Source organism: Dendrobium catenatum, unplaced genomic scaffold (genome assembly GCF_001605985.2).
Source record: "Dendrobium catenatum unplaced genomic scaffold, ASM160598v2 fragScaff_scaffold_699, whole genome shotgun sequence".
Classification (NCBI taxonomy): Eukaryota; Viridiplantae; Streptophyta; class Magnoliopsida; order Asparagales; family Orchidaceae; genus Dendrobium; species Dendrobium catenatum.
Window position 1 is genome coordinate 489,969 of NW_021319161.1, and position 14,699 is coordinate 504,667.

The 14,699-nt window shown below is 36.0% G+C and overlaps 1 protein-coding gene across 7 annotated transcripts in view; it reads left to right on the top strand.

Annotated features, from left to right (window-relative positions):
• Positions 1-4,730: 4,730 nt before the first annotated feature.
• LOC110092985 (protein BREAST CANCER SUSCEPTIBILITY 2 homolog B) overlaps positions 4,731-14,699 on the top strand; it is a 40,340-nt gene continuing 30,371 nt past the window's right edge. For all 7 annotated transcript variants that reach the window (XR_003701144.1, XR_003701145.1, XM_020817708.2 and 4 more), the window contains exons 1-2: positions 4,731-5,222; positions 5,384-5,503. Coding sequence is in view for 5 of the 7 variants with exons in the window: in XM_020817708.2 (XP_020673367.1) it covers positions 4,835-5,222; positions 5,384-5,503 (508 nt within the window). In the remaining 2 variants the exon portion in view is untranslated. The remainder of the gene's footprint in view (positions 5,223-5,383; positions 5,504-14,699) is intronic.

Genomic DNA, 14,699 nt, shown 5'->3' on the forward strand with positions numbered 1-14,699 from the left:
CATCCTTTAACTCTGTTAATAACTGTTCAATCTTGAGCCATTCCCTTTTGAATTTCCAAAATTAATTCATTTTTGATATCACTCCTAGAAGATCTAACAAAATTCTGTCACTATTTTAATCGAGAGTTTTCGTAGGAGACTCTGTCTCCCTACGACATAATTAACTATAAGGGCTTGTGCTCATAGAAGATTTAGAACCACACACACACACACCTGATTTTAAAAATTAATTTTTCAAAATTCAATTGAATTTCTTTGGGAAAACTTAAAATGTTAGTGATCGTTATTATCATATTCAAAGGATTATCATCGAATGATTTTTTCTCCCTTCGGGGAGATACACCTTTCTTTGATAAGGCTTTGGATGTGAAATCAACAATCACACTTCTTGAATATTATAGCTGGATATTCAGTAGAATCTTATTTTGACCCTTCAGGGCCATATGAAGTTCTCTTTAGAATCCAGCCACAATATTAAAGATGAATTTCATAATTTTAAATCTGAATGCCGTCATAAAATTTTATTTTCACCTTTTGAGGTTATATACTCTTTCTAACGGGATGAATTGATTTTATAATTAGAATTTAACTTCAACTCCCAAAGAAAACCAAGCATTTCAAAATTCCACCAACATACGCTATTATTGACCATCGTATTGTACGATACCTCCTTATCATATTGTACGATCCACATCAGCAAACGAATTGGGACGAATTAACTCGGTTTGGTACAATATTATTGATGTTAGTACTGTACGATACCTCCACTTCGTACTGTACCGATCCACCTCAGCAAAGCGGATGAGAATGACTTAAAGGTGTCTGGTACGATATAAATGTAGTTCGTACTGTATGATACACATGTTTGTACTGTATGAAACTTTTCGTCAAGGTCGTACCGACGACCCTCGGGATGATCGAAATCCTTCTAATCGTACTGTACGATAACAATCGTACTGTACGAGTTGACCACCTTTTCCCTAAACGACCCGTCAGAACATTTATTACGAATCGTACAGTACGAAACATGAACGTAAGTGTTTTGTACTGTACGATGTGGCAAAATTTCTATAAATTTCCTTGCCTGTCAGATCTGTTCACGCCAAACTCTTCACTCATATTTCTTCTTCTACTTACCATCCTGATCATGTCGAGTTCCAACAAGAGGGGTCGTTTGGCAGCGAGAAGTTCGTATTCCTCAAGCCGTCACAGCGCTCGGTTCCTGAGTGCTGAAAATGAGGAAGCTTACCATAATTATAAAGCCTGCAAAATTACACCATCCAAAATGCTCAATCAGGCTGCCCTGAATTTTGAGGTACTGAACCTCTTTGCTTCCACCACCTTTCAGTTCCTCCTCACTCTGGCTTTCCCCTACAACTCTGAACTTATTTTGGAATTTCTAGTAAATCTAACCTACACCGTCGACAGCACAACTTTTCACTCCTTTGTTTGTCGTCAAAACATAGAGATCACCAGAGCTGACATCGCCCATTATATTGGGCTATCAACTGAAGGAACTAGGGTTCGTTCCTTTCTAACAAATGATTTTGACTGGAGTGATGTTAATCGTTTCCTTAGGTACGCCGCCTTCTATCAACACCAACCACTCGTCCAATCACTCAACCGAAATGCTAGAATTATTCAACATGTCCTTATTCAACATGTACCATACAATGAATAGAGACGACATTTGATCGTCCCGAAATTCGTCCTGAACAATGCCTTGATTTTGACCATTCGTACTATACGATGTATATCGTACCATACGATGAACAGAGACGATATTTGATCGTCCCGGCTATTGTCCTATACGAGCAATAGTGTTGAGGATTGTACAATATGATTTAGTATCATACCGTATGATTAGATTTTGAACTGTTTGTACAACTTTATACCAGGACGAAGCCTATTTATACATATCGTACTGTACGATGAGAAATCGTACCGTACGATTGTAACGGCTACTTTGAAAATTTCAGGGATTTTGGAGCCTGTTTTATGTATCAAAATTAGTAATCTTTTATATAAGAGAGACAAAAAGAGGGGAATGTGATTAGAGAGGAAATCTTTGGGAGAGAGCTCTTGAGAAGTTTTTTTTTTTGGTTTGAGAGAGGAAGGAGAAGGTGAGCTTGGTGAGGGAGAAGAGGTGCGAGGGAGATCACACGGTTGCTCCGTTCTTGCTGCATCTTGCTCCTCCTGTGGCCCGGGAAGAACTTGTGGGAGGCTCTCTGAGGAGGAGACTCTTCTACATCAGTGACCTTGAAAGTACTCTGCCTTATCCAGGAGGGAGAAAAACGAGAAGGTACTTTGTCGTCGCCAGGAGGGTGAAAACATCGCTTGGTACTCCGCCACGCCGGGTTGGTGAAAGGGAGTATAGGGCTTTTCCGCCTTGCTGAGGGGGGCAAAAGGAGAGCTATAGTTTGTAGTGAAATTCCTGAAGCAGAGGACTCCGGGGAGTGGACGTTGGTAATGGTTTGACCGAACTACTATAAAATTCCGGTGTGCTTTTTTCTTATCGCTTTTTATTTTTTGCTTGCACTTTTTTTCATAGTATTTGCGTAGTGAAAATTGTGAAAGAAAAAAAGGTATTTTATCGTTGCATGTTGAGTTCATGTATTTGCCTTCGTAGTAGTTAAATTTTCTTGTTAAAATTTAAAATCACCAAAATATTAGAACTCTTGCATAGGTCTTTTATTATTGATACAAAGTTTTCACAATTCACCCCCCCTCTTGTCAATCTAGTTATTTCAATAGATAACAAAGAATTCAATTAGACAAAAAATTCACATTTTTTAAATTAAATCAAAATATTAGGAATTATATAAAATAATGTTTTAAAACTTTTATTGTACTACACTACTATTTTTAGATTTCAAAATAAATTTCTAAGTAAAAAAAATTGTTGTATTTTTAAAATCACTCGATAAAAAATCTCAAATAAATACTTAAAATGCTCATAATCATGATCTCTCTTACGAGGTAAAATTTTTGCCAATATAAAGTTATTCACATTTTTCGGTAACATAAATATAAATATGATCAAAAAATATAAAAAATACAAAATCTTTGAAATCAGAAATATGATAAATGTTTCTTATAGAGAGACAAGTAAATTTTCTAATTGGCCCGACGGACAAAAATCACACTGTAACCTTCAAATCTATATATCGTTTTGCTCTCTCTTCACTTATCTCTCTAATTCTCCTAATTCATTCTTTGTTGCCGAAATTAGAAGAGAAAACAAAATGATGTAATGATTTAAAAAGATAATGCATTGATATATTTTGAATAAAATAATAATTTAATATTATATAATTAATTTAATCAATTTTTTAGTATAAAATTTAAATAAATCATTTTAGGGTTTCAAAAATTACATAAAATATTCATAAACTAAATAATTTATTTAAAAAATATCAGTGAAATTGGTTTGCAAAATGGACACATGATGATCCAGAAATATTCACTTGTACCAACAAGTATCAATTTCTTTAAAATTTTTATCGGTGTCCAAAAATTATGAAAAATTTTCCACAATTAAAATACTACAATATCAATAATATATTGAAGACGGATTGCCATTTAGAGTTATATTAACTACATAAAAAAATTATTTATCTCGGTCAAAATACGGGTTATTACATATAGTCACGTGACATTGTCTTGTGTAAATAGACGTTCATCTTGCCTAAACAAACGCCTCACGTAAACGAATGCTTGTCTCACATACGCTCTCGTTTTGCCTGCTCGCGTTGACCGCCTCTCTTCTCCTGCTCCTTCAACAAAATGACAAAGACTAAACTTGTTCGTAGCTGCGGATGCACGCTCACCGATCATTTAAATGAAGGAGCCCTAATGCACGTCTAGCGGGTTCGAAAATTAGAGAACCTCGCTCACAATCGTGAAAAGTACATATGACGTGTCTTGTTTTTTGGATTTTTTTTTTCATTTTTCAGCATACACACGTATCGAATACGTGTGTCCTTTTGAAATAAAATAGTATGCTAATTGGATACGGCTTTGTCATATTCGACACGTAACGGTGCCGTATCAGACGTGTATCCGTGTCCAACATGTATCCGATACAACACGTCTTCATAAATAGGTGCATCGGTGCAACATAGGTTGTATCATGTATGAAAAGATAATTATGATTTAATGTTTACTAATTGATTGACTTCTTTCCTTTAATTGATCGAAACTAAACAAGTCTGTTGACCAAATGTAGCATAATAGAAAAATATAAAATTTTATTTTATTTTTCTAGTATTACAACTGGCATTGATTTGGTGAATAAAATCTTACTGATTGACTTTGTTTATTAGTAGTAAATATTTATTTTATTAATATTTTTTTTTCATATTTTACTTAAACTTATATTATTTGTGTTTCGTAATATTTAGTTGATGTTAATTCTAATTTCTTAATTTGATTTCTAGAATTTTACCCCTTTGAGGAAAAGATAAGAAGTATTGATGCAAAAGTTATATTTAATATCATAAAGAAGAGATCATTTACTCCCACCTCATACTTTTAAATTTAAAATAAAATTTTTAAATTAATCATATAAATTTTATATTTAATAAATTTTTTATTTTATTTAATTTTATATCACATATTTTAAATTATAACAACATTATTATATAAGTTATTATTATTTTAATAAAGTTTGTATTTTATTAAATACTCTAAGCCGCTTTCCCTGTCCGGTCCGGTTTTCACGTGTTCCATAGAAAATTCCTCCCGCCTTCCCGCTTCATCTTCGCCCTCCATTCATTTCCCGCCCCTCTTTATTGTTTCCAGTTTCAAGAAGGAGAGAAAACTCTGGAACGGAATGACGGCCAGGTCCGAACCGACTACGTGGAGGATTCTCCGGACGAAGGGCGGCCAGTTCCGGTGGGCAGTCACTAGCGGAGATCGGGCTTCTGTGTCGGAGAGGCCTCCTAAAACCCTAGTTCTAGAAGAAGATGACAAACACAGATCCCGCCTCCCTTCCATGATGGATCTCATGTTTCATGTTGAGCAGACTACTTGGTTATCAAATAAAAGTTCTTTTCTTGATCAACAGCTAGCAATTCCTCCGAAGCCAGGAGGCGTTGGGGGAGATAAGGGAACCGGTGGTGCGATGTTCAGTACCGGATCTGGTAGGACGCTTTCCGTGCAGCAGAGTTCCATTCAGAAGGCGAGATCTCTTCTCGAGGAAGGAAATGTTGCTGATGAAGGTGAATTCCAGTTTTTTTTCCCCTTTGGAATTTGATTTCATGTTCTAAATAACATATTTTATTTCCTTAACGTCGAAGTAATTAAGTAATTACAGGAATGGTTTAAAAATGTCTGTATAAGTATCATCAACTGCTGATTAAATTTTTGGCAACAATTGCAGCGAGTTGTGGCAGCGAGTGCTTTCCAATGTTTCGCACAGGGTCGGGAAAATCCGTTCAAGTGAGAGAATCTTCGATTAAGAAAGCAGCAACTCTACTAGAAGTGACTAATGATAAGGAAGGTGAGCTAAATATACATCTGCTTAAAATCTGTATCACTTTTTTAATTTGTTTAGCAACATGTTTATATGTTTATTTATTTAAAAGGCATTGGTGGATAGAAGTATTCTTTCCCTTTCCTTCTAAGGGTTGCACAATCATACTTGATTTGCTTAGTTTTAGTACTGCCAATATATTTAAAGATGGTTCAAACCTTAGATAGCCCATCAGGAAGCTTCTTTAGTATCTATCTCCTAAAGGAGAGGCCCTCTCGCAGGGATCCAATAGATGATTGCCTTGTTCCTTTTTTAAAAGGTAGCATTAAGCTTTTCAAGGTTAAAGGATATTTTTTTATTTCCTAAAGGTTGCCCAAAGGCTTAATCCAATACGATATTTTGAGATTTGAAGACTATTATTAGTCATGATTTTGAAAACTGGACTGGAACAACTGGTTTGGCCGATTCAACCGTGAACTGGTTATATGGTCTACAAGAATCGGCTTGGCCGATTCAGCTAAACCGGCCCTAATTAATGGACTGACAAAAAGCAATGGAGTCAAGCGGGCGAAGTGAGTGGGCCAAACACGAGTGCGGGAGCAGCTAACAATACCTAATCGCATAAGTGAGTGAGGAAAGGCATTCGAGAGCGAAAAGTGATGACTCTTAACACGAGATAACTCATTTTTTCCTTGTCCAGTTAAGCCAAAACAAGTGAAAGGAGTTGAGAGGAGGTGGTAATCATGAGTAAGAGAAGAATTTGGGAGAGAGAAGGAATTTGGGTTTGAAAGTATTTTGTTTAGACAACAGAGAAAGGTAAGTGATTTTAATTTCTTATTGTATGTTCAAATTAGAAAAGAAAATTTGTAAAATTTTATTCCTGTGATTTAAACAATAATATGCGATTGCTTATAGGAAGAAATTGGTAGGGTGAAAGTCTTATCTTGATCCGACAAAGAAGGAAAGAAAGATTATTGAGATATTTTGATTTAATTAAATTAATTTCAACCAAGAATTAACTTTTAATCATTTTAGAAATTTATAATCGACTAATGTAATTTATTGCATCAAAAAGGTTCGTTCAATCAGTTTGGAGGAGTATAATGCAATGAAGAAGAAGAAGAGTGTTCAACTATCTTATTATTAGTGAAAAGTAAATAAATTTCTATTATCTTAACAAGGAAGGAATTTAATAATTTTAATGAAAATTTATAAAATTTAGTATGTGACCTTAGGTGTTGCATTAAGGAAGGTTATATCAAAGCTCGAGTAATTGGAAGAAATTGAAGCGCAAGAGTTATTAAATTGGGTAATTACAATTATTTTTTTAATAATTACAATTAGTTTTTATTTATTTATAATTATTGTATGTTGTAGCCTATATGTTGACTGAATGTTTAATTTATAAAATAAATCAATTTGAGGGAAAATAAAGTGGATTAATGTTATTTATAGGGAATTCTTTTTTTTTTTTTCTATTGCTATTATTGAACATTATATCATGCTCAAATATTTGCTAAAGTTAAATGTTTGATATGTAACAAATTTGAAAATAATTGAATAACTAAAATTCATAATATTTACATATCAATATGACATGTGATGAAAAAATGAAATGAATATTAATATGAAAATGAAAAGTATAAAAAGGAAAAGTATGCATGCATGCAAATACATGAGTTCACCCATTATAGTACTGACTGAGGAATCAACATACCTGTGTAAGTTAAATGGAATTGAAAATGAAAATGAAAATGAAAATGAAAATGGTTATACATTCATTGGTACAAAATTTTGACGATGTTCTTGTAATAAATGAAAAGGAGAAATGAATAAATTAATTAAAAGACATGCAATTGAAATGAATATTTATATTAAATGTTATATATATATATATATATATATATATGTTAAATGAAAAGTTTGACAAAAGAACATGACTATTTTTATGTATATTTAATTGCTATATTATAAGCTGTAATTATCAACTGAGTTTATTATAAAACTCAAATTGTTAAATTTAAAAGACTAGGTAAATCTCCTATGAAATGAATGAAAAAGAAGAATTCATCTACATAAAAAGAGAATCAAATGATAAGAGATCAATTTATTTTTATTATATGTTCAAATTGAGAATTGTGTTTTAGTGGCTCTTTAGTTATATAATAGATGTTAGTTGTTAAGCATTTTATGTTATTGAAAGAACCATATTAACCGTCCGATCGTCTGTTCCTACCTTGTTAATTCGAGTCGTGATATGATCAATTCGGTTCACATATAAAACCGGCTTTGCAAGGAATCGATTTGGATTTGTCAAAATTGGTGGTTCAACAACGAATTGTTGAACCGGTCCCAATTTCATAGAGCTGGCTAGTTCAATTACTTTTCTATTTAAACATCGTTTCAAATATTTAATTTAATATATTTTAATTTCATAATAAGTATTATATATTTATAGCAATATTTTATCAATAAAACACCAACAAAACATTCCCACATTATTCTATCATCCGATGTGAGTTATTGTCACATGCAAATAAGAAAAGCTATATAAACAAGTCTAAAGCAATGCTCCCAAAGTGATGCGAGACTAAATAACTTAGTTGAATTTTTGTATTCACAACACACATTTTTAACAAGATTTTTTACTTTATTTTTAATGGCATGAATAATATTTTTTGGTTAATTATAATTAACTGTTTATCTATTTAAATTTTTATTTTTTAATTAAATACCAATGAAAATTAATTTGATCTATTTATTAATTATAAATGATTTATAGCTGTAAGTTTATAATATGAGTTTAGTCTATAATTTAGAGTTGTAAATTTTATCTAAATATATAATATGAATTAATAAAAAAATTATATTAAATTTCTAAGTTTATATGTGAATTATATTTATTTTTGAATCACAAATCTATATTATTGCATAATTATTGTATCATTTAATTTTTATTTAAATAATTTTTATGCTTATTACGTCATCTGGTATTCTGGTTCAACCCTGATCAAATCATTGAACCTTGAACCTCTCTTTTTTTCATTTCGATGTCCGATCCGATTTTCACATCCTTGTTATTATTGTTAAGAAGCTACTCTATGTTTTTGACGTCTAGAGGCTACATTTGGCTTTTTTAAGGCAACCCAAAGGATTTGATTTGGCTTGATTTTTTAGGGCTCGGATGCTATAAAGCTTTTGAGACAATGCTTACCACATGAACGTGGTCCCAAATGTTTGATTAGATATGAGCTTTTAAGAGTGGACGTCATACTCTTCCATCAGAAGATGCACTAAACTTTTTTCTTCGAGGCCATGCTCAACCACGTGAATTTTTAATTTGATTTTTTAGCATTTCTCAACCAAAGATTCTTTTGATATCCAATTTATGTTCCCTCGTAGGGTGCTTGTGTTAACAATTCTCCTGATTTGCATCTTGTTCTTTTTCGCAAACTCCATCAATGAGCTCATTTTTCTTTTGGTTGAGATGGCCTTTTGTCTCTTCTGCTTTAGGTTAATTGGCCAAGAGACAAGTATATATATGTTATGAGTTTTCTTGCATCTTATGGTTGGTTAGACTGTGGCTTTTTGGTTTGATTGTTGACTTCATTTGCACTTTGCCCTCCTTCTACTTGATCTGAACAAGATCATTAAAGTGTTAACATTCTTTTTTTTATGGGTGTGACTGAGTGGGAGAGCTTAGTGATAGAGATACTCATGTAGGAAGGCATTAGAAGATTGGATCCTAGAAGCTTCATCTTGTATAAGAGAAATATTTTAGAAGTGCACATATTCTTTGTATTTCTCCTTGTGAGTTGCGCAGTTATATTTTGTCACAAATGAACTTTAAGTTGCATAGTGTTGTTGCTTATGTACCTAAATAAGTATTAAGCTTCACTAAGTTCATTACTGTTGTCCTTAGCGGGACTTTCTTCATTATGAATCCACCAAAAGGAGAGGCACTCTTTAGGTGGTAAGACCCATCTTGCTTGCTTTTTTAACGGGTTTATGGTATTTATAAGCATCTTTTAGGATGGCGTTTTATGTATATGAAAACTTTTTTATGTGTTCATACGAGAGCCTAAGTCTTATGCATCTACATGTTTTGAGCACATGAAATGTTCAATGATTTCTCATGCGTTCATTCAAATCCCATCTTGTAGAGCAATTGAGAGGCTGAGCTGTCCATTGAATCCTAACTAAATATATCATTTTATTTCTTGTTGACCTCTACTATGCAGCCAAAAGAAAGCAAAAAAAAAAAAAAAACCTAATATCATTACCTGTGAGAGCCCATGCCGATATCCTACCAAAATCCCGCTCAAGTCTCGCTCAGATCTCTGCAAACGGCGCCAAATCCAGTTGCCCATCCCTCGGACGTTGCTCGAAATGACGCCCTGCTCGTTGTTAAATAGAGAACGAAGATCGCTTCGTTCGGGCGCTACACACACGAACTCCATCTCTCCAACACACGAGAATCCCTCTCCTCCGACTTTTCCTCCCGTCGCTGCTCATACGAAGCTCCGTCCAACCTCGCTCCTCCTCCGGCGTCCCTTCCCTGTCGGATCGGAGGCTCCGACCTTTCGATCGGAACCAGCGACGGGAGTCGCTCACTGTGACGTTAACTTTCTCCCTTCCGCTTCTTCTCCGGCTCCACCAGGGCCGTTCGACTTTGCTCCTCCGACTCCTTCCAGTCGGATTGAAGTTACGGCATTTTGTTCGGAAGCAACTGCGGGTGCTCGCTGGCTGTGATATAACTTTCTACCTAACGCACGCTTCTTCAGCTCATTCGGGCTGTTCGACTTCCCTCATTCGACGACTTTCCCCTCTCGGTCGGGTCGGATCGGAAGCAAGACAGGAGCTTGAGGGCTGTGAGGGTAACTTTCTCCCTTTCGACGGCTCCTTCGGCTCTTCGAGGCTGTTCGACCGCGTTCCATCAACGACTTTCTCTTCCTGTTGGAGCGGAAGTTCCAACATTTTGATCGGAAGAACCAATGAGGGCTCGGTGGCTGAGAAGATAACTTTCTTCCCTTTGCCACTTCTTCGGCTCATTCGTGGCTGAACGACTTCGCACCTTCACGACTTTCCCTTCCCGCTCGGATCGGAAACAAGAACGGGAGCTCGCTGTGTGTGAAGGTAACTTTGTCCCTTTCGTGCACTTCTCGGCCAAATCCCGTGGATTTGCCAAACAGAGAGATAGTGAGAGGGAGGGATGTTTTAATTAATCAAATTTTTGATTAATTTTAATTAATTAATCTTAATAATAATTAATTAAAATTAATTATAATTAAATATTTTAATTACATTTAATTATTCTTAATAATAATCATTTAAAATTAATGATTCTTTTCTCGACGCTTGCAACGAACCGGCAAACCCCCGATGAGCTCACGTAGCGTTTAGGGTGGGAAACCGGTGCGATGCTCGCGACGATTCAAGAATCCCTCTTCAAAGCTTGCAACGAGCCGGCAAACCCCCGAGACGCTCAAGTAGCGTTTAGGGTGGGAAACCGGTGCGACGCTTGCGGAGAAGGGGATAAAAAAATGTGTGTTTTTATTTTATTTTTATATAAGTACCCCCGAACGCCCGCGTGGTGCAGAGGGGGGAAATCTGTGCTTTATTTCTAACATATTTCTTTCTTATAATCAACAAACAAAAACCCTTAAATGCTCACGTAGCAGTCGGGGATAAAAAAAAAAATATTTTGCGACCGCGGTGTCATTTTTGACACCTACCTGAAGCGCTCATGTAGCGTCGAGGGGAAGGTTGCCTCTTGGTTTTTCCCCTAAATGGGGGAGACGTCGGGAGGCTGCCGAAATTTCCACTGAAACTGAGGACTTGGACAAAATTTGGAGCTTGATTTGAACCATAACTTGAGCATAAAATCAAACTTAAATCAAGTTTAATCAAATGAAATTGAAATGAACAAGGTGAACTTTGACATTGAACTCAAGCCAGTGGACATTAAAACTTAAAAAAAAAGATTCGGACTGCAGGGGACATAGAACTTCAACTTGCTACTTGAACTTGAACTCACGATTGGACTTGAATTAGAACTTGATCTCAAACAAGGAGCTCACACTTGAACTTGCAAATGACTACAATAACTCAAACTTGAATCAATTTGTGGACAATAAGAGACTTGTAAACTCCACTTGCTTACAAATAATGATGCATCATAAATGATTTAATCAAATTCTATGTCATGATATGGTATTTGTTTGCAAGCAATAATCAACAAGGAGATGTTGGTGAACAAAATGCAAAGGAACATATATGGGACTTGTGATGAAAGGAGAGACTTGCAATGAATATAAAGCCTACAAACATCATCCACCCACTAAATGATGACAAAGACTCATGCAATCAAATGAAACTAGAAGGGTTTGATGTGTAACAAGCATAACAAGTCTTCATGTTCAATGGAATGTGGATATCAAGCAAATGTTGAATATTAAGCCCCTACACATATTGTAAATCATCTCCAAGGTCAAAGAACTTGAACGATCTATTTATTTGCAAGTGATAAGAATATTCGAATGAGGGTTGGTTTGTAGCTAATCTCAAGGGAATCATAAACAAATATGTCAACCCGCTTGCAATTGATGGGGGGAAGCAATACACAATGAATGCAACACATCCACGAGCAAAGTGGAGAGGTCGCAAGGAAAATAGTCCACCTACGATCAATAATAACCAATGGCTATATATCTCACAAATATATAACAATTTTCACAAATCAACCTGCATGCAATGGTTAAATAAAGAAGACTAAAATATGTCTACAACTAGTAGCTTGAAGATACCCACCAGGCTTAGAGTTTCCATTCCAAATATTGGAAAGATAATGATCGTTGAAGAGCTTTTCGAAGTCTCCTTCAAGAATGGAAGATTCATGATGTATGCAACTAATCACATATGGATGATAGTAGAAGATCATACAATGACAAGCTCATAAGCAAAGCTTAGAGATCTAATATCTCTACAAACCATGGTGAATATGAAAGCCAACAATAATTGTCAATATCATTGGTAATAATACTGTGACAAATATATATGTCCATCCCCTACAAGAGGAGAAAAATGCTAATGTTGGAAGGCTCAGAAGACGATATATATTTGCAGCCCCATAGTAACCATGCACTTACTAAGGTGGTGAACCATGACAAAATCAAATCAAAGTTAGTTGCCAAACTAATAGTTAAGAAACTCTCAGAATCTCTATTGGTGACAAAAGTTTTAGAACTCCTGATATTATTCAGTACTTATCTATTGAAGCTAGCAATCTGAGAGATCCCAGAAAGAGTACAAAGTTTGAAAATCTGCTTACGTTATGCTTAACCTACAAAGAATATGATCAGAGTATAATCAATGTATTCGTTGAGCCACTCAAAACATCAAAAAGGCTCTGCTTAAGGTATCAGTAAGAACACAGTCATCAAAGGTTGAAATGATTGATTCTTTATTTAAGCCAACAATAGAAAATGGTGATGATGGCATAATCAAAGAGTCACACACTAATTCTTATATGAGTTTTGGAAAGAGAGAGCTAGACTAAATCATTATGAAGTAAATGAATCTCAGTTCAACCAGGTGCTGAACATTGAGTTGGGTAAGATTATTGAAACTTGCAAGTTCCTCGATGAACAATGTTCGCGCATTTTACATATCGCCCACAAGAAAATATAGAAGGGTACGACAAATACGAGCTCCTATAAGTCACTGTAGCAGATATGTGGTACACCCAGTCAGTTGTCCTCAAGCAAGATACAAAGTGACTATGTCAAATATAAGTGCTTACGAGTTATACCGGGAGACTCTTCGTGCGTACAACAAGCTATCTACGAGCATCTATAAATACAAAAAGCAGGAGATTAGTTAGTGCACTACAATCCACCTGCAGAAATCAACGAGTAGTGCACGACAGTCTACCTGTACGAAGCAGTGAACAATTTCATCCAGAAGTTGCTATGCCACGCCACCGGATCCACAACTTCTATGCAAGCGGACAGAAGGCGTCTACAAATACTTTCAAAGTACCCCCACTTGCACTATAGTTTGTATACACATATGTACACTAAAGGGGGTAAAAGAAATTATAAAACCCGCATGGGCCCCGGCGAGCGTGTTATTGGTACACACGTGACGTCTAGGGATGCTGCGCGGGTTATCAAAAACCCGATCTTCCTTAGCAGGTAAAAAGGAGTCGACAGGGTTTAATTATAAAATACCCCCAAACCCGCAAGGGCCCCGACGAGCGTGTTATTGGTACACACGTGACGTCTAGGGATGCTGCGCGGGTTGACAAGTGAATTCAGGTTCGAAACCGATCCTTCTATACGGGTCAATAGAAGTCGACAGTGTTCGAACCAACAAACAAATATACGATTGTGGCGACCGTCATATTTGTCTTAATACATTCGTATTAGGCCATCAAGGCCTATAACAATATGAATTCACTAATAAATGCTCAAAACCTACAAAACTCGATCCTCTGTCGACAGCCTGACAGAGTTGACAAGGTTCAATCCATAAAGAGAAATGACCCCTAACACCCCGATGATGGCCGTGTTGAATGCATATCTCAACCGGAGGGGTTCCCAAATACTTTTCAATTCTCCCAAAGTCCATTTCAAATATTCCAAAGCTCCACCCAAAATACCCACAAAAAAATCCCAAAACCCAAAACATTTAAAATTTGAAATCCAACCATCAAATGCTTAAAACAAAATCCATCAACCCTTCGCAACAGTTTGCCGAGGTGGACAAATTTAAATATAACTTTAGCTCACATAGAGCCAAATGCCTAGTCGAAAATATCACTAGGATCCGTTCTCAAATAATCTTTTGCCAGTAAGGACGTGGTACGTGTCCTCTAACCGGCAGTTTCGCCGCCAAATGGCACTGCAGGTAAACGGTTATGACCCGGGGCCCTCTGAACCGAGTGGTTTTGCCGCCAAATGGCACCACAGATAGCGGTTATGGCCAGAGCCAATACGCTCCTTAATGACGTTAAATCCTTGAGATATGAATCAATAGGATATGATCGATAGGGCACAAAGCCCTCTGTTAGCTAAGGTGGATTTAAATTTGTCCCCTTAGACAAACATTCAACCCCGGTCTACAAGGTCCCCTTAGACGAAGCAACCCATGGCTGCCGACAAGGATCCTTCTGTCAGGTTGGGTCGACTACCTCCTCTGACTAAGTAGACCAGGGACCACG